Source organism: Leuresthes tenuis, unplaced genomic scaffold, assembly GCF_036924035.1.
Source record: "Leuresthes tenuis unplaced genomic scaffold, fLeuTen1.0.hap1 SCAF_24, whole genome shotgun sequence".
Classification (NCBI taxonomy): domain Eukaryota; kingdom Metazoa; phylum Chordata; class Actinopteri; order Atheriniformes; family Atherinopsidae; genus Leuresthes; species Leuresthes tenuis.
The window spans coordinates 19,680,972-19,701,994 of record NW_027325378.1 but is presented as its reverse complement, the minus strand read 5'-3'; the positions used below and the strand labels follow the sequence as shown (position 1 = coordinate 19,701,994).

Genomic DNA, 21,023 nt, shown 5'->3' with positions numbered 1-21,023 from the left:
CTTCAAAAGACCAGTTGACTTGAAATGCAGAGATTCAACCAAGTTTTAGCTTCAGCATCTGGGAGCCCCTCTGTGACCAGTGAGAACTCACAAACACTGACCCGCACCAAGGTTACAGTACTGACTCAATTCTGCATCACAAATTACTGAAAGGTAGTATTACTAATGAGTGACCATTAGTGTGTGGGTGACTATGAATAGTGTTTGTGTGGAGAGAGCAATGGAGAGAGGAAGAGCTTACAACCAAAGACTGACATGGCATTTGGTCCAGTCAGTGATCCTATTCAATAAGCTTGACAAGACTTAAGTGACTTTGGTTCTTAACTTCTCCAGTCATTTTTTCTGGCACTAAAAAATCCCAGAAATCACCGTGATTACAGTGAAAAACTGAGATACTAATGTGATTCTCTTGAATAAGCCCGCTTTTCTTTGAAAACTAACCAGGCTCTAAGACTTTTGGCTCCGCTGCGATCCATGATGACATCATGAGTCCATTACATTGGAACAACAAGACCACGTGCTGCCATTACTCTGTCACAAGGGACTAAGAGCATTTTTACAGGCATGCTGATGGCATTAGAAATGTCTGGTTTCCTCCACAGGCTTTTATGAGGTCCCACAGTGAGCTCAAACAGGTCTGGCTCAGGTGACCTAACGAAGCACTTGTCTCATTTTGCTGCAGGGGTTCTAAAGCCAAGTCCGGACCATAGCACAGACTGCCCCGAATTAAAACACATACAAAGAATCCTTCAGGCGTACCTTGATGTATTCTGGTTTATTGCTCTTCATCCCATGTGGGGTGATGAAGTGATAGGAAATGAGCCCCATTTTCATCGTATGAAACCCATGGGTTATGCACTGCTGATATGCATGAATATGTGACAGTGAAGCTAGAAAATGTTTGTAAAGTGTTAATCCAACAATACGGAGCTGGAGGTGCATTGAGAAAACGTTGAAATAAAATAAAATAATCTCAATTATCTGCATATCAGAAAATGTACAAACATGACAATCTTCCCTGCTTTTAATTCGATGTGCTGCATGAAACTTACATTTAATGTGAAAGTGCTTTATACTGTAACAAACAATAGCTGAGAATAGCATTGCAATGCTATCAAAATGATTTTTAAAAAAAAGCATAGAAGTTTTGATCCATAGTTAACGTGATATGCCTGGAGAAGTGGAAAAGTGGAACAACTATTTCCAAAACTTTGTTAAAACAGCATAGAAGAGTGTTGGAGGAATATTGGAAGACGGCTTAAGACAGATGTGATGCGTCGCTGGCTGGTCTTGTGGAATTAGGATGTATTCACCCAACTAGCTCTCTGTAATTACAAAGGCTTTGCTGGGATCCGATTTGCCCCTGAAAGCTTGTTCAAGACATAGGGGATTGATAGGATAATGGCAGAGTCTGACAAAGGGATATGGACACTGCTCCAAAAACAGAGAGAACTTATGCAGTTCTGTGTCGAGTATACAGGCTCGGTGGCTCAGATGGGAGTAAGGTAAATTTAATTATGTGCCCTGTCCACACAGGCTGGCTTTTGATTTGAATGAACTAACTACTTAAAGAGTTGTACCCTGGTGGCCACTTTGAAAAGAGAGTTCAGGACAAATGCTTTTTAATGTAGAAGACTAAACCTACAGGGATAAAAAAAAAAATTCTAATGTCTCTACAGTGGCATCATCCTTTTTTAATGTTATCATGTCATAAACAAATCTGCATGAGGTTCTGTCATCACTGGAATAAAATAAACTGACAAAGGTGTCCAGTGAACAATGAAGGTAGCATGCACATATGAAGGCTAATCAGAGAAGATAATGCAATGTTTTCTTTCTGCATCATCTAGCTGCTAATTAGATGCTCATCTTATTAAAATGACTTCATTTTATGCATAATGAAATAATATAAATATAAAAGGGTGGTGTGGTGGTTAGCACTGTCACCTCACAGCAAGAGGGTTCCAGGTTCGATCCCTGCCTGGGGCCTTTCTGTGTGGAGTTTGCATGTTCTCCCCGTGTATGCGTGGGTTCTCTCCAGGTACTCCGGCTTCCTCCCACCATCCAAAAACATGCATGTCAGGTTAATTGGTGACTCCAAATTGTCCGTAGGAGTGAGTGTGAGCGTGCATGGTTGTTTGTCTCTATGTGGCCCTGTGACGGACTGGCGACCTGTCCAGGGTGTACCCTGCCTTTCGCCCAATGACTGCTGGGATAGGCTCCAGCCCACCCGCTACCCGATTAACGGACTGTCGGTATAGAAAATGGATGGATAAAAGTGTAAGAGATTTCATCGAAAAACACGTGAGGGAGTGTTTCCACAGTATTTTTGCTTCGGTAAAAACTCTGAATACTTCTTCTATCACTGACTAATTTAGGAGTGAGGATACTGCTTAACTACTATTTATTGCTGTAATCTGTCTTGTTTAAATGTGTTATCACTGTTGCTTCACAGTATGAGGATTCTTGTGTGGAGCTTGCATGTTTGCCTCGTGCATGTGTGGATTCTCTCTGGGTACTCCAGCTTCCTCCCACCATTCAAAAACACGCATGTTAGGTCAACTGGTGCACGGCTGTTTATCTCATTTTCTTTGTGTTGGTCCTGCTGTAGCCTGGTGACCTGTCCAAGGTGCACCTCTGCCTTTCGCCGCTCTGACATCACTTCCTTGAGTACATGTGTTTACATTTCCTCTGGCTGAGGTGAGAGGCGAATAAAAAAAGGTGAGGAGGATAGAGGTTCGAGAGTCATCTGCTTGCTAACATGGTTCGTGGTGAAAACCCAGCTCCGCAGTCACCTGCCTCTCAATCAAGTTCTTCACCCGATCTCTTTCTGGAGAGGCTAGGTGACAGCAGCGGGTAGCAGAGATGAAAGCAGTGATGCTATGTTAGTGGAGAGAATCTGTTATTGGTTTGTGAAATTAGTTTATCTATCATGTGAAAACTAGAGTTTCTCACAGAAGAACCTCATATCAGAATAACAGGCACACAGCAGTGTGTGTTATTCAATCAACATGGATTTCTCAGTGATTGAATTCCAGAGAAGTATAACCCACATTTGCTAACAGCGTGTCCTCTGTGTGCGTTCTCCCAATTAGTTGCTGTGACATTTTCAAAACAAATCATCGCATTCATTCTAAACTGTCGAGGAAAACCTGCCAGGCCACGAAAATGGCCTGTATGTTGTGAGTTTCTCATGCATGTGTGTGGCCCACAGAGTTAAGGTGTTGAGCATCAGCAGCCACCAGGAGAGTGGAAAGGGGGATTAACAGTCTATTTGGAGCTCCTGATTGCTGGGAAAGGGATGCCCTCCAGCCTGATCAACAAACAAGGCTTCCGAAGCCTTTGGCCAAATTCAAAATGCCCACATCTTAACTTCCTATTTTGTATGTTCGGGAAAGGCAGACCTAAATTGTACATACCCCTCTTTTCCTTTCATTTTCTTGTGATAATTCATTAGGTACTGTGTGCAAGTCCTCGAGGCTTTGAAGGAAGTTGATCAAATGCTGTACACACATCCATAATCTGCTTGATCCACTCGATGTAGAGTTGAAGGCAAGATGGATATACATATCTCTCTCATGCTCCCTTCTTCCTTCTCTCTCTCCCTTTCTTGGTCTGCTTCCAGGCTGTTTGCTTTCTTAAATGAATGTAATGGTACAAACGGAGGATAAATTGCCTTCCGTGCACTTTATCTCCTCACATCCATCCCACGGGGCCCTTTCCAAAGCAGGAGGGCAAAAAAAAAAAGAAAAGGGGAAATAATTCACTTGCTTTGCCTGGGAGATACACATTGCTATCTGTGTAGAACTCCTGCGATAAGGCAGATGTGCATTTGATGCATGAGACCTCCCGCACTATCACAACATCATAGAGCAAGCAGGGGGGAAGAGGGCTAAAGTATGTGCAGATGTACATGCACCAGACCTGCACCTTCTTATTCTAATATCTACCTATACTCTATATAAAATTATACGAAAACATTCAATCTGGTGGTTTACACACATGGACTGAAACATCATGTGCAGCTAATGTCCTGCAGATGCAGCTAAAAGCATCTGATTTGAAGATTTACTCTCTAAACAGGGTCTAACAATCCAGGTGAACTCTCTCCATCGCGACAGTGTCCTTTTTTATACTCAATTAGACAAAAAGAAGCAGTTCTCCTTAATAGAACACTAACTTCACACCCACACAATAGTACACAGACAAAGAAATTGAAAATGCTGGCAGATGTCAAAAACAGACAAAATTAGCTTCAAAAGCTACGGGAATGAAATGCTATTCAGTAACCACTGAATAACACATTCAGGTCTTATTCAATTTGGCAGCTAAAAGGTGAAAGAATCAATCAAACTAAACAAAACACCCTGGACTAAAAAAATATCAGTGAGCTTGTAAAGTGTCATTAGTTTCCACCAATGTATGTTTCTCACTGAAGCAGAACGTTTATGAAAGAAATATCAGTTTAACTAATTTGGGAACAACAAGAAAACATTATCAGAGACTTATGAGCTGTTATTAAAGTTTAAATACAGATGCAAGGGTTGTAAAAGATTAATTTGTTTACCGATGAATTATCGAGAGGTAGGATTTAATCAAAGCAACAGATGTTGAAGTCAAAAGTGTTGTTAATCTCACTTTGATTACATCTAAATGAAAATATAGACTATAAAAATCAGGCTGATTGTTGATTGCGGAGTCAATTACAGACACCAAATAAGACACAGTAAACAATGAAAATTGATTAATTCAGACTGGCTGAGTGACTATTTGACTGAGATGGAAGACTGTTGTTCAACTCTTCATCAGCATTACTTTAATGGCATCATCCAATGGTGCGTTCAAACAAAACGGCACATAATAGGACCAAACGCGAATACGTGCCTCTGCCGAAATGTGACCGTTATGTTCTCTTACATAAAAAACAAAATGGGGATAAGAAATGAGGACTAAGTCAAAAGTTCATGGTTCATAATTGTACAGATGAAAGCTCAATCAGCCTTTTTGAAGCAGCGGGAAGAAATGCCCTTCATCTGAAGTGCGAATGCGTGTCTCACTGCAGATTGATGTTTCCCACCTTTGAGATCCGAGTGCGAAGGAGGTGAGAGAAGGGTGAGCCTCACTAACTTTCTCTTGAGATGAAAAGTCTGACCTTTTATCAGCTGTGGAAAATGCATTAGCAACCTTATAATCTAATTCAGGACCATGCAAAGTGGAGGTTTTGACTGAAGTGAAGTGTTGCAAGAGCAAGGGGAAAAAACACTGCAGTGTGTGTTTCTTTTAGTTGTAGATCTTTGGGTTCTTTTTCTCCTTTTGCTGCCTCCTTGCCAGGCTCTCTGGAGCTGCTGAGTTGCAAAGGATTTTTTAGGCTTTGAACGACTGAAATCTGTGAGCTTCATATCTTTTTCTCTCTGCTCCTTCCGACCTCTTCCTCTGTGCCCCTCTTTCTTGCTCATGCTCTGAGGAGTGTTAGAAACTCTGCTGGGTAATGGGAGCAGCAGTCAATCAACTTGAAGTTTCAAAGGTGATGCTTTGTTTCACGCTTGCTTCCCACAAATCCCTCCGCGCCTGGCAACCTGTCAGGCTGTCATTCTAAAACACAACATCCAATGCCCGTCACCCAAACCACACAGTCCCTCAGCAGATGGAGGGGTTGACTTGTCAGCCGCCTGTCGAGAAATGAGGTCACTCCATTTTGCGAGGTCCACCTTCTTTTTATAAGGTGAAACATACCAATATAAAAAGAAAACACTGCGCTCAGGTGTTTACATCTGGCTCACTTTCATGTAAACCTGGTAATAGGCCGAACAAACATTCATGCCACAGGTTTTAGGATGAAAAGTGATGTTTACATTTGCTCTATATATAGTTTTAACAAAACAAAACGTAAATAAATCCTAGCTTTCAATTGGTGCCCTTCATTTTAACTGGGTGTGACAGCACTCTCAAAACACCATTGGAGCTGCCAGTTCTAATAACGCGGAGGTACGTAATAAATTGTCAAATGAGCTTTTGTTGTACAGCGATCCCACTGATGAACTGTAAAACTTGATATGGCAGAGTGGGCAGGATTTCTGGCCGCCCACACAAACCAGGGGTCCTCATATCTCCAAAGGTTTTATAGGCTCAGGTCTGACTCATTTCAGCTTTTACAGTCCCAGTGACCTTCCCATTAGGGCTCCATTACCAAAGGTCTATTAGAGAGAGGAACATACTTAGGCTATTTATCCAGCTGCAGCCTCTTTCTGTGAAATGCAGAGGGTAAACAAGAGTGCAGCTTTGTAAGCATCGCACAGCCATGGGTGAGTACCTTTATTAAAGGCATAAAATGAATACAAATGTATGCGAACGCATGGGGCATAAATGACTCAAGGATGAAAAACTATAATGTTCTGGCAATTGCAAGCATTTGAACCCCACCTCCTTTAAAAACAACAAAAGGCCTCTAAGGAGCTCCGGTTAGCTAACTAGATCTGAACTGCTTTTTGCCTGACTGAAAATGTGAACTAATTGCTAATGGCTCATGCGTTTGGGCATACCAGTGTTTGACAAGGTGTCTTCTTTCAGATAAGAAATACAGTGTCACAGTGGATTGTGTTTGTGTGTTTTGGTTTATTAGTTTGTGTGTCATGTTATATTTTGTGTTAATTTTTGTCAGTTATTCATCCTTGATCTGGTATATCAGCTGTCTTTAAAAACTCTGTTGAGTTTTTCTCACTTCTCGTTTTACACCAGGTCTTCAGTTTATGACAACCACACCGCTTTCCTTTGTTCTGTGCCAGGTCATTTTTTTCATCATGTTTTGTTGTGAGTTTTTTTGGTCAGCCTGTTCATAATCCATTCGTCTTTGTTCTGTTTATCGATTCTTGTACTTCTTAACTTGTCCTGCTCCAGCAGCGCTTTCAGTTTTTCTTATCAAAGCCTCAAAGACCATCCGCCTGTCTTCGCTTCTCTCTATAGTCCAGAGCATTTGGGTCCTAACCTGAGTTAAACTCAGATTGTGACAAACCGAATTTGTCAGATGCAGTCATCTTGCTTTACATCTTCTGTTCATCCTAATCCTTTTTTTTATCCTAGAAAAGACTGTCGCACAATAAAGGAAAGACTCTAAGCTAATTTAAACTCGATTCAACTTCATTTACAACACTATAACCGTCTTTACGACACAAGATTTGAGCAGTTCTGCATTGCCTCTAGAGGTCATATGATAATCAAGAGATGATGTCTGCTATGGTAATATCCCCATATAATATTTACTGTGCTGTAAAATGGCAGCTGGCCAACAAAAGAGTGCTGGGTTTACTTTGTTTTAACATGTATGTTGGCTATCTGTAGATGTCGTGTTTACTGAATGACATGAAGGGCTGAATTTGTTTTTGTAGCTTTTCAATATGAAATAAATTAATTCACACTGAAACCACTGAAAAAATAAATGCGTAATGCTAACAAAAATAATAAAAACTGTGCAAAGCAATCTAGGTGTCAGTCTGATAAGGAGATTTGTATAACGTGTGCAAGACGAGGTGTTTGCTGAGCATGGACCTTGACTGTTTCAGAAAAAAAAACTCAAACAACCCTTTAAGTATCATCCTGAATCTACTCTTTGATCATACTATGGTTCTCCAGGGCCAACTGCTGAAAGAGGTAACAGCAACTAGGTCAAGGTTAAATGCTGTTCATTCTCATCTTTCATAATGAAGACTGACTGACAGCCAGTAGTGTGTGACCATCAGTGCACAAACTTCCTCTACTTCCCTTTTCCTGTCCTTCACAACCCAAACTTGTGTAAATCTCTGCAGATCCAAAATTGAACTTTAAGTAGTTGCAGGAGCATTAAAGAGAGAAGAAAATGCAAGCCATGTAAAGAGAAGGGGTCAAAACGTTTCGGTCCAATTTTGCAGTCTAGAAACACAAATTAGTCAGAAATGATTGCGGTTTCTGTGGTGTTGATTCTTCATACTTGACAATGAAAGTTCCATTAAGTTTGATTTAGAAATGTAAATTGCTGTTTGTTTGTTATGATAGGCAAGTGACATGAGTCTTGATGTGAATGTGTTTCAAGCTCCTTTTTGCAAATTGTAAATAGACTCCGAGCAAAATAAGAGCCAGTGGATATTATTATGTCTCAGAGGCAGCACTACAAATATCGCTGGCATACCGCTTGGCAGGCATACACAAGATATGCAAAGCAGCAAGAGGTGCAAAACAAAAACACAATGTTGTACATGGCAAATATTTCAAATCGAATCACAACACTCGTGACAGCTAATCCTCTCCCTGCAAATAAAACTCCATATTGTGCTATTCATACTCGAGGCTGAGACCAAAAACCAGAAATAAGCTTGCATTTATAATTAACCTGCAACTCTAAGCTCTTAATGCTGAAAAAAAACAAAAAAAAAACGGCAAAGGTAAGTGTAAAATAGTCAAACTCCAATCTTAAAATATGTTATACCACAATATGATGGAGCTGCCAAACAAGATAAAAAGATTTTATAGGTTGCATAACGCATAACGCTTATTTTCTCAGAGAAAACCACAGAGCAGACGGCTTTTACTATTCTTTTTGACAAGGAAGTAAAAAAAAAGAGAGAATAATATGTCACAAGAACATATGATGTTAAAATTCTCGCCGTATGTCCTGCACAGTGTACCGATATTCCCTTGAGTAATAGCCGATTACTGAAAAATATTTGAATGCAGTGCTGTATTTTTCATCTTTTTTCATATTCGACTTCGCTTTGAGAGGCGGGTGAGTTAAGGGTAAATAATTACACTGACATGAACAAAAGCTGAAGTTTGAAATTTAAGGTAATAACATTTACTTTAGACATATGAGTCAGTGGCCTTCACTAAGGGCTGGATGTATTGTCATGTAAATTTAATTGTGTAAATCCTCCTTAAAACATAATAACCAACTCATCCAGAGCTGTTCTTTCTTGGTTACACACGATAATACTATTCCAGCCAGAGGCAAGCAGGGAAAGGTCAAAAGATGCCAAATGATAGATGTCAGTCACAGGAGAATGGCCTTATCCAATCCCTTAATAATGCTCTGAAAGGCTTTGGGAGACCATGGGAATAGTGCTCATCCAACTTGTCACCACTGGATATCACAGAGAGGAAATCTTTACCCTCTTATCCCCTCATCCTCTAAAGTGAAACATCAGGAATAAGTAAACTATCAAATGTAATCAGGAAGACTAAAATTTTGTAATTCTCAAACTGGAAAACTAAAAGAAAGAAACCTGATAACTGGATGCTAAGATTCTGACCCTTTTATTGAAAGGTGAGATCTCTACAAACGTAGCCACAGCTGCCCGATGAGCAACTTTAGAAAGTAACAATGAGAAAGTAACTTAGAACTCAGCAATGTCAAATATGGAGGAGCGATGCTCCCCCATCAGCTACTAGGAAGCATATGTACAGCATGGTTGTGTGTGATAGGATGGGGAAGATCACCTTCGATCCAAAACAAAATTAAATTAAATTAAATTCTAACACATGGAGAATTATTGATAGGTTCCTGTTGTTCTTGTACTTTATCTGCAATTTTTACCTGCACACACTGGGAAATGCCTTGTGGGATAAAGCACGCGATAAAACACGGTGTGAAATTCAGCGTCATTCCATGAACTATGTGTCACCCTTGACAAGTGAAAGTGAAATAATAAAATCACACCACTGCTTATACATTATAGATGAGATGTAAATTTACGAGACTGCTGCAAATCAACAATACACTAGGCTAGTTAGTGTTACTTGAATGAACAAGAAATGCAGAAGTGACAGAGCTGCGTTTGTTCACTGAGTAATGGGGATGCGTGTGAAGTAACACCTGCATAATATAACCCCTACCTGTCTGGAACTGCAGGACGTCCATTGCGAGGTTTGTTGACTTGTGCATACAGTGCCTCCAGGGGTGGCCCGTTGCTCTCTAGATTCAAGGAAACATGGTGGCTCTGGGGACTTTTAGGGAGGTGGTAGTGGTGGTTGTAAGCATCCATGCTGTTGCTATCTACAGACGAGTCTAATGAGCCAATGCCGGCGTAAGTGTGGTCCTCATCTGAGCTGAAGGTGCGGCTGACAACATCTTGGATCTCAGCGTATTCTCTCTCCTTTGCCTGTTTCTCCCGAAGTTCCTTTGTTTTGGCCTGTATTCTGAGAAAAGCACATTGGAGGATAAGATATCAGGCACATTTTTTTATGTTAAAAATCAGCCAAATTATAAATGATTTTCTGTATTTCTATAGTAGAAAAATGCTACTTTAAAAGATGTTATTACCAAATATTTACTGACCCTTTAATGATGTATCTAATACTTTCCAAGCATTATGTTTTTTTTTAACCCTGCACTTTTGTGCGTGTGCATGGAAAGAAATGTATAAATAGTCAACATGAAAATTGTGCTAAAGAAAAGATTGAGTGTATAACTCTGTCTTAGACTGAGAGTCGTTTGCAGCAGTGTTCAAACTTGAGTTTTACTTCAGAAAGAAAACAGGAGCTCTCCTTCACCACCTGTTTGTATGTCTGAAGAGGTATTGTTTTCTTAAGTATGGAATAGTAATGCAGAAAAAAACATGTTCCGACATGCGATACTATTGAAGGAGTTAGCTTTCCACAAGACCTTACAGGACCACAACGAGTAGCATGGTCTCAAACCTTAAGACTATTAACAAACGAGGGTGGGAGGGAGATCTCCTCGTCCTCTCTGACATCCCTTTCTCACCCTTCGTGCCGTGACTCTCCCTGGGACCACTGCCACACAACAGACCCTTTCACAGACCTTTCCTCTCTGAGAGAATGGTTCCATGTGAATGCCCATCTGTCCGCAGCTAACAAGACTCGTGCTGCACTAGAGCGATGAGATCTGGCATTGCAAGAGCAGCGGAGGACAGTGGGTGGAGAAGGTCTGAGGACAGGCGAAGGGGGGAGCTGACCTCCCACTGTGGAGACCCAGGCTGCAGTCACTGGACTGTTCACTGGTTCCAGATGTTATAAGTGCTGTGGGGTAAAGCATTCATTCACACATGGAGACAAGCACGTTACCTCCCACTGCTGCTAGACTTCCCTATTACCTCAGGTCATACCTAACCTTTGACCCCCGTTGCTGCTCCTCACAGATGATTGACAGGTTTGGAACAGAGTGAGAATCCCCTGTAGAACTCTCCCTCCCATGTCTGTGTATTTTAATAACAGTAATCACATTTCAAACAATCACCATTTTTCAGTGCCAGATTAACCCGATTCCCACACCCTTTCCATAGACAGCCTTGTTTATTCTTAGCTGTACAAAATCCCATTTTCTTGGCATTATCTGCAGAATGGGATTTTGATGGAGGCTTGATGCAATGTTGCAAGATATGCAGTCATCTGCAGCATAAAGACTTAAAGCTGACTTAGTGTATTGCATCATTATGAAGCAGACACACCGTGAATATGCTTTTGCTTTTCCACTTGTAAAGAAATGGGGAAAAAAAAGCTTAACGGATTAAAACATCTACTAGCAAAAGTTCTTTCACCTGCTATCCAGCGACAGTGATGTCAGATTTCTGCCAGGAATGACCAGACAATGATGTTACTGCAGGTCCATGTCCACTGGGATTTTAAGACCCTCTGGCGTTTCATGGACTAATCAAATTCATAAAGAGGAGCATTATTGACATTTGGAATGAGGTAATGGCCTTGGCTAGACCGGCGACATCACCCTAAAAGAGAGACTTATTTCTCAGGCCTCAGGAGGCTGGCACAGAAAAAGCTTACAGGTACATTCAAGTAAAACTTGTACAAATTACGCCAGCAAAACTTAATTATTACCTTTAACATTTTTACAACTGATATATTTTGTGCTGTGACCCTGATGCTTTTATACTTTTCTCAGCTTTTGAGTCACGAGTGCATCAGATAATCTCAATTTGCCTGTGTGTTTGACATCTCTACAACCCAAACCCGTCACAGCTAAATAGGATGGGAGGTCTCCATTGTTGGCTAAGAGGCAATGAGTCCGTCTGTGACGAGCTGATATTTGGATAAACTTCTTCTAATCATAACCAAAGGTTTACGTTGTCTAAACATATGGAAAGTGACCTTCTCTCTTGTGTTCTGTGCCCTGCATGTCCAAACATTTATCAAAAGATTTGCAAAAACATTATGTGAAAACGTAGCACGGGTAGTAGGTAACAGTGCTAAATTTGGAAGCCATTTTTCTGCTCATTAGCCCCAAACCTTCCACACCTGCTAACTGGGATTTCTTTTAACAACCTGCAACAGCTGCTCCACTCACAGCCCCTCTCCTTCCTCTACTTTCTCCTCAGAGACCACCCTTACTTTGTACCATATATACTCCATTAGCCAATTAATGGCCCGGCATGTTAACATTGAGGAAAGTGCTGCCCACACTAAACACATTATTACTGTACAACCTCAATTACCAGCCTGTCTCTTTCCTCCTCCTCTTACCAGATACTACATTTTAGTGGAGAGAGCCCTGTAGCTTTTAATGAAACCCCAAGAAGGGGACAATCAAGCCCTAGTGCTCGATAGCAGCCCCACTGTGGGCTTTCATTTTAATACCACTGATGAAACAAAAGAAGATCACGTCTCCCCTATGCATTTTATTGTTCCTTAAAATAAAAGGAAGAGCTCACGAGCCATTTAAAACATTGTGTTGGAGAAGCATTTCCTCCTGGCAAATAGACAGTCTAGACTGTCTAATGCTGAAGGGATCAGGTCAGTTCAAGTTTAGCTTCTAATCCACTGACTGACTGTATCCTCAAGAAAATGATGTGTCTGCCAGATGAGGATGTACTCCCCTCTACATCCCTTCTTCTCAGCTTATTCTGTCCTCTCTATTCTTTCCTTCTTCGAAATGAAATACACATTCTGTAATGTGACCATTACTCAAGGTTTGTTTCACTGCACAAATACTAAAAGAAAAGCCATGTCAAGAAAGTTATGTTGAATTAACGCTGAACTGGTAGCAATATCTCAGCCCAAATCTGTCCTCTCCACCCTACATCAATCTCACATTTAATCCACCAGAGCTGTTGGACTTATTTTCCATACGTTTGTTTGTTTAATCTACCCAATGGATATAAGGGGAGAAAAAAGGTTGCCTTTACTTTCATCCACGAATCAGCACACTTAGAAGTCTAAAAGCATGCCTTTTTAATATGTATTGTTCCTGTTGTAACCAAAACAGAATGTATTTGCTTTCTTTGGAATGTAAACACCTTGAATAGAATCTTATATTTAATACGCCCTTATCAAAACAATCTCACATCGTTCCGAAGTGCAGACGGAGGGCAGAATGGATCTGAATCTAATCAAAGCACGGTAAATGACTCTGTGTGCAGCTGTCTGTGCAGAATCGCAAATCTCCAATACTCCATCTTGGTGTTGAAACTTAATGCAATCACAGAGATAACTGTTCTAGTTTTGTGGTGTTAATTCAGTGTTAATAATCACATCAACTTGCTGTAGGTATCAATATAATTACAAATCTAATCACACTTCCCAATCAGACAGTTAGGCCCTCCTTTGAACTTGAAATAATGAGACAGTTTGACAAAGTGGAACAATGTAACTGGTACCACAATCACTGGAAGAAAAAAAAAGGAATGATTTGCCTGCAGGCCTTGCATCAGACTGCTTTATTTCTTTTTTTCAAATGGAGGCACAATGTGTCTCTATGCTGAATATATGCTTTTGTTAAATACAAATAGCCAGTTCTCACGTCTAACCCAGGTTTGCTTCTTGTCTAAAGCAAATCGTGCTGACTAGTTCAGAAACACTGGATGGGCTTTGTTTGTCTAGAGTCAGCACCAAGTCCAACAACAAACAAGAGGAAGCGGGCCACTGTCTTGGAAAAAAGAAGTGACGTGTCCTGTGTTTGTTGAGGGAAGGGGAACAAGAGGAGTGGCAGCGGACTGCTGGTCGCTGATTAGGAGGCAAGTGGAGCCAAGCAGATAACAGAGAATGGACATCATAATCAGCAGCCACAGAAAAAGAGAAAATGGAGTTCAGTCCAGGCATAAAATGAAGCAGGAGCAATGTCAGATTGGCTTTGTGGACACAAATTTCAGGGCTGGCGTGTGCAGAGAGTCTCCACTGCCATTATCTTCCCTGGGTTTATTTCATCATTTCTCTTCACTCCAATGGCTTTGCATGAATGAAGTCCAAGATGAACCAGGATCCAGTCAACGTGCTAGTTGTTTGCACAGTTCTCACAACTCAAATCAATCAGATAAAGATGTCTGTGGTACAATCGAGAGGCAAAAAGGTGCCAGAAAATGGCTACTTTTCTTGAGCTATCAGCCTGGCTACAAGTTAGAATTCTTCCGTCATGAGGCATGAAAAAGCTAATCACAAGAGCTGTTTTGAATCTGCCAGATTTCTACCAAAAAGACGCTGCAAATATCTACTCTTTATCGAGTGGGTGTAATTCAAATTTGCTGCTGACAATTGCTCTAGTAATAGAATCTAAATTTTGGTCTTATAAGTCTATAAGAGACCAACATGATATCTATGCAGGGTAACATTTTTACTTGAAAAAATCTGACATATTTGTAAGGACCACAGGCCAAACCAGCAATTCCAATAATCATATTGTGGTTAAAGTTTTAAGAATACAACCAGAGCTCCATTATTGCAGCGTAGAAGGTGCAGGTTTTATGAATGATTCTGTTTCACCTCTTCATTGACTCCTATTCTAAATCACTAAAAGTTCCTGACAGAACTATCTGCTCAGATGAATGATCTCTAATGTCAGCTGAGCAGGAGGCTGGCTGTGGCCCATCCTGGGTTGTGCTGACACACAGTGATTGCTGACAATTGCTGGTTTCGTAAGCCTGGAAAGATCTGATCTATTATTTTATGAAAGCTCTCTGGAATGTGTGGTCTACATGTCAGTAATGTAATCAATCAAAACATATGACATGTGACTTATGACAATCAAATGTATCATCTTGGGAGTATAAAGCGTCGGTGCTACCAAAAACATATAAGAAATAATGGATTTCTAAGCTGTCGTCCTGCTTAACCCTAATGCTTTGAATATTGACTTAGCTTCATGGCAGGTTGGTTTATTATTACCCACCACAATTTCCCTTAGGATTTCTTTTCCATTAACTGAGGGAAAATCCTGGCCTAGCTGACTGATGGGATTTGGGAACAGGTACAAAAGGAAAGAATTAGGTTGTGCTCCAGCATTGGAAGCTCAGAGCTCAGACATGCAGAACGGACACAAACAAGACAGGGAATGAGAATGTGCTGCAAGACAAAGCAGCATACAATGGATTGCATGGCAGCAGTGAGAGGAAAAGAAATAGGGACAGCGTTTAAATACTGTGTATGTGTTTGTGGGGAGGGTTCGGAAGGCATGTACTATACATATCCCATGCCCGCTGTATGTTTGTGTTGATTCTGCTGCTTAGCATGACAGTTCATTGGGAGCTGCTTCAAAAAAGACAAATCTGGATGAAGAACCAGGCCCACTGGTCTCCAGGGCACCCTGAGGGAAATGTGTTGGGCCTTTGGCCAAAGAAGTTCACACCCTAAACAGATAGGACATTCCCTGCAAATCTGCAAATCATAGTTGAATACCAAAAAGAAATGTGTGACAGGTTTTTGTACAAGGTCTCCAGATGTTCCATTCAGTGGGAAAAAGGGCCTTTGTGACAGTTTAGCGTGTGCATCTGTATATTACAGTTTGAACAGCCATCCACCCTTCTCTTCCTTCAGTGTAAGAGGGAGTGCTATCAAGCCCCATTGTTTCTATTCAATTAGCTGTCATTACTAACGGCAGTTTGATTACTGAGTTCATTTAGCTGGTGGAGAACAATGGAGGCAGCAAGCTGTCTTTTCATTCACCCTTCCACCAATATTGTGTTCCTGACTGGAGAGAATTAAATGAGGCTTGTCTGTGAGGAATGAGGTGCATGGAGCCAAACCGATTCCATGCCTTATTCTTTCGGATGTCTTGATGTCCAGAAACGCCAGAAGACATAGAGCAAAAAGAGGTGGATAAAAGGAACAGCGTAATCTTGAATGATTAACAACCTGGTTGAGCTACAGGAAGAGACAAATGCTGAGCGACACTGATTTCACTACAATAATGAACATCATTCAATCACGCTAAATCCACAGGGGTCTATGAGCGCCATTAGGAGGTCAGTTCCTGTGAATGGTGCAGACATAAATTATTTATTTAATGTACTGATATATATAGAAAAAAAGGAACATTTCACAGATTAAGATTTAAGAGTTTTCCTAAATTTTACAAGCTTATAAATTAATTCGGTAGTTTCCTACACTGGGTTCTCACCTCTCTTGTTCCAGCCTCATCCGCAGGGTCTCCTCTGCTGATGCTTGCGCATCCTCTGTTTTAGATTTGGTGCTCTCATCTGGCCGCTCATCCTTCCGGTGCTTTCCAAACCTGCAAAAAAGGGGACAGGAGTGTATTTAACTGAGGTCCCGGCACTGATAATGTCCAACCAACTGTGGGTATTTTTTATGGGAGGATGTATTTTCCTTTATCTGGGAAATTCAGGTGAAACACTGTGTAGGAAATTAAAGTGTCAAACTGTCAAAATCTGCAGATTTCTTTGCGTTGGGGAGACAACCAAAGGGGAGTCTCTCGCGGCACCAATTCAATATTGAAAGAATAACTTGGCATTTTTCATATAAACAGAATCAAAATGCATTAAGCCACATAAAAAGATAACTCAACATAGTGAATTCCCTTCCCACCAGGTCTCCATACGCAGCACAAAAAAATCTTGTGTATATTCCAATGAGAATTGCATTAAATGGATAAAGTCAGCTTTTCAATAGAAATCATTGAGCATTTGATTTGTCCTTGAGCTGTAAAGTTTACTTAGAATGATAGCAGCAGTGATTTGGATTAGAAGAGAAGTAATAAACTACCTCCGAATGAGGGAAACAGGCCAGCTTGCAGGCATCCACTACATGGTAATGCAAACTTTCACATTTTAATGATGGAAATGGCAAGTTTTCCGGCAAGATGAGAATAATCTAAGCTGATTATCCTTAATTCTTCTGGTCGGCCATGTTTGGTGCTGAGTGACTAAATGACCTGAGACTATGACTGAGGAATGTGAGAATAGGATGAGGAGTGGAAAATAGAAACATGACTGAGGACTCGATTTAGATTTAGAAGGTTATGCTCTCAAACACACACCCGCAAAAACAAGAGCTTTATTATCCTGACTCTCACCCCCTATCTGCTTGTGGATACCCACCCACATTCACACATGATCTAAAGATAAAAGGTGAATTCTCTGAAAAGAGACAACAGTACAGGCAATATCATGAAAGTATGATGCAATTTCCTTCTGCTCCACAACATGAAGAGCTCAGAAAGCTTAGAAGAAAGTGCACAGCAGCAGAGTAAACTAAGAAATAAAATATCCAGACTGAGCACGACGGTAATTTTGAAAAAGAGTCACTCTTCTGCACACCACTCAACTATATGCTCCTGACTTTGATCAGTGGTGCTTGGAACACAATATGTACTTTTTTTTTAATTTTCCATAATGCTTGTGTAACATAGCTCTGACTGATGGATTTAGGAGATCTCATTCCAGAAGAGCTCCTGCATCCCAAATTCTACAAGAAACCCATGATGCTTTGCAGGATTTGTAAGCAAATCACTAATCACCTGTACTGTCACGACAATCATGATGATCATATCATCTTCTTAAACAAGAAGATGTCAGAGAAGGAGATTTGGTTACAGTAAGATCCTTTTGGCAAAAAAGATATAGATATTATGTTATATATTATATCTGTATATATGTAATATTATATATTATATTTTGATAGAAAATGAAAAAGAAGAGTCATTCATAGTAACAGAAATACTGAGCACTGTGTAAATAATCATAGTATTATGGACTGACTTGGTATATGCTGCAATAATAATCTTTCTTAATAAAAAAAAAACAAGTATTACAAATATGTTAATGACTGTGAGTTTGATGGTGATCAGCCCACTTATATAAATACATTTGATAAATAATATGAGACAAGGCAGCAGCAAAAAAAGTGCATGGAAGAAAGCACATGTGGCCTTGAGTGAGTAAAATTCAATAAACATAATCACAAACAAGGACTGAATTCTATTGAGTGTTTGTGTTGCACAACTTAACTTGTCGCATTGATCATGGGCTTTTTTGAGCAGTCCTGCTCAATGTCACAGGGAAAACATTACGCTGCCAGCCCGCATGGTTTATTTCTACCTTCCTCCTAGCTAAGCTTTACTTGACAGTTTTGAAAATTACATCAAAACAAGGTTGACTTTTGGCAGGTGGAAGTAAATACATTCATGGAACAGTAAACTGGTTTCTCCAGGGTATTTATTCTTTTCTAGTACTTTACATTAAAAGCAACTTGGACCTTTGATCAAATTGCCTCTCTCTGAAAGAGACTGCTTTGGAAATGCAATCCATTGAATGTGCTGTAGTCAGGGGATCCTCATTTGTGGCTTCGTAAAAAAGCCCAAGAGAGGCAGAGAAAGCAAATCTTTGGGCTCTTTTGTAGCACAGATCTAATACATTACTTAATTAATTAATCAACAAATGGCCCTAATAAAACTCTATGATAGGGCTGAGAATGCTAATAATTATGACTCCACTATCTATCACCAGAGCAGGAGACAGCTTTTCTCGCCTCACTTCAAGGACTTACATTAAATTCCTGGGGCAGATTCACCTTCCTCTTTTCCTCATACAATTTGTTCTCAATGTGTCTCACCCATCTCCCCCAAAAATATAAAATAACCTTAAGGGAGACAAAATTCCGCTCAATTTTTTTCCCCCTTATTTCTCTGGCTCAACATCAGTAGAGTGAGAGATTTGTTATAGTGAAACATATTGGCAGATTAAGCTGAGCAGGACCCTGGGCATGCAGCAGCTCTCGTATGACAGGCTATTTCCCCATCACTAGTGGCCTGAAAGGAGGGCCAAGATCAAAGCAGAGGTGGAAGAAAGGGATAAATAAGAAGGCTATTGGGACACTTCCTGGTTCACTAACAACATGGCTCTCTCTTTCACATGGACAGCCTGAATCCTGCCATTGTGGAAAACAGTATGAGCCTCCAAAACTTCACTGCGGGACAAATATGTATAATATATTTAGAAAATATTCATTTCTCAAAAGGAAGCTATAAAGATTGGTACGTGTGTGTGGACAAAGTTGCAAAACATGACGGCTCACGTGCGTGTCATGTCTCACTGGAGATACAAAAGAAAATAATTTTTTTTAAAAGAGAAAAATGTATGATGTAGAGCTAGAAGAAAAAAAACACAGTAAAGCTCTAGAGTCAGAGTTGATACTTTGGCATTAATCTGGGCTGGTATCGGGAATGGTATTTGGATGGTTCTGTCCTGATCTCTGGAATTTTGGACCTTGGATTAGTTGTGTTGCTCTCACGGTTTGTCTTTGTTATTATTACTTTTGTGTGTACGTGTTGTTTGGCCTTAGTTCACTTTAGGTTCTAGTACCACCCTCTCACCAGCAGTTGTCCTCAATTTCCCTGTTTTTGGTCATCAGCTCCGCTGCCACACCTGTCTATTATCCTCAGCTGCTGTTATACACTAATCAGCTCACCCTCAGTATTTCAGCTCCCCATTTGCTCCCAGTCATTGCCAGATCCTCGCTGTATCTCCTCATGTCTTTGCTGCCGTCTGTGTTTCTGGTTCAAGTCAAGTCACTTTAGTTTTGTTTTGCCTGTTGCATTTTTTTTCTTTTACATTTCAAATTGATCACGTTTAGTTTTCCCTTTACCTCCTGCCTTTGTGTCTACATTCTGGGCCCTTCACATCTCCACCATCTGCGACAGATTCTGAGGAGCTGAAGATATTGATTGGCAGCTGCAACTCAGATTGACAATGGAATAACAACAGTAAATCGTTTGTAAAACAACTAATCTCTTCCCAACACCCTGCAAAGTTCCCTCTAACCTGGCTGTACTGAGGTATATCTAGAAATCTTGATGATGACCACCACACGAGGAACATAAACAAATTGAGATGGTCACTATTTGAGCACAGTTTTTGGCCCAGCTCCACTGAAACCAGATAAACAAAACAAAAACTATCTGAATCTTTAGAAAGCTCAGATCTTATTTTCAGCTCTACTCCATCAGATCAAAGCTCTGTTTAATGATCTACTCCCAAGCGTGAGGATAACTGTGCCAGACACCATGTAAGAACAGTTAATACACAAATACAAAGGATAAAGAATGATGTTGAAATGACTTACAAGACCAGCCCAACTTAAGTAACAGTTATTAAGTTAAGATTACATATAGATAAATACAGAATCTTAAATGATGCCTTAAATGACTCCGAGGCTATTCATTCAAAGCTTGAGCTGCCTTATGCAATACATAAATGCTTGGTCATGATGATGACTGATTGGTTAGCAAACCACATTTGGATAGTATGTAATCTTGCATGTGATAGCCATATACAGTGTGTTTTCTTGTGATGGCCACAGATGTTATACAACGCCGAATGTAAATGTGAGGTGTAAAGTCTGACTCTCATCATTTTTACACGCGCTCACGGCACCTTGTCGAATAAAATATTTTGAAATGCGTTTACACATTAAGCATGTTACTGAGTAAACGGCTTTAATCTGTGTCACCTCTTAAATTAAAGAAAAGCCAGCAAATACATGCTCTATTCAATAAGACTCATCACCATATATCACAGCAAACAGATAGGCTTATACCACAAGCAGTGGATGCCTCATACATCATCTTCATCGATTTACAGGGTAATAATCCGTCAAGGCTCCAACACAACAAAGGAGTAAAAAGTCAGGCAGACTTTAAAAAGAGGGAAGAAAGTAAATTATGCAAAGCCTCGAAGCAAGTTTGGTTGTTACAATCATTTCATCTTGGGAGTAGATTTGAGAGAAGCTAATCTGTTTTGACATCTTCTGTGGGGAATTTTGATGGCAGCTCAGAGTTAGTTGCTGAACTACTGAGAAAGTCA

At 40.4% G+C, this 21,023-nt stretch overlaps 1 protein-coding gene across 1 annotated transcript in view; it reads right to left on the bottom strand.

Annotated features, from left to right (window-relative positions):
- Positions 1 to 21,023, bottom strand: part of LOC140284206 (partitioning defective 3 homolog) — a 304,162-nt gene that overhangs the window by 60,479 nt on the left and 222,660 nt on the right. The window contains exons 20-21 of the mRNA XM_072378014.1: positions 16,325 to 16,435; positions 9,859 to 10,161 (exon numbers count right to left, since the gene is read on the bottom strand). Of these exons, the coding sequence (XP_072234115.1) occupies positions 9,859 to 10,161; positions 16,325 to 16,435 (414 nt within the window). The remainder of the gene's footprint in view (positions 1 to 9,858; positions 10,162 to 16,324; positions 16,436 to 21,023) is intronic.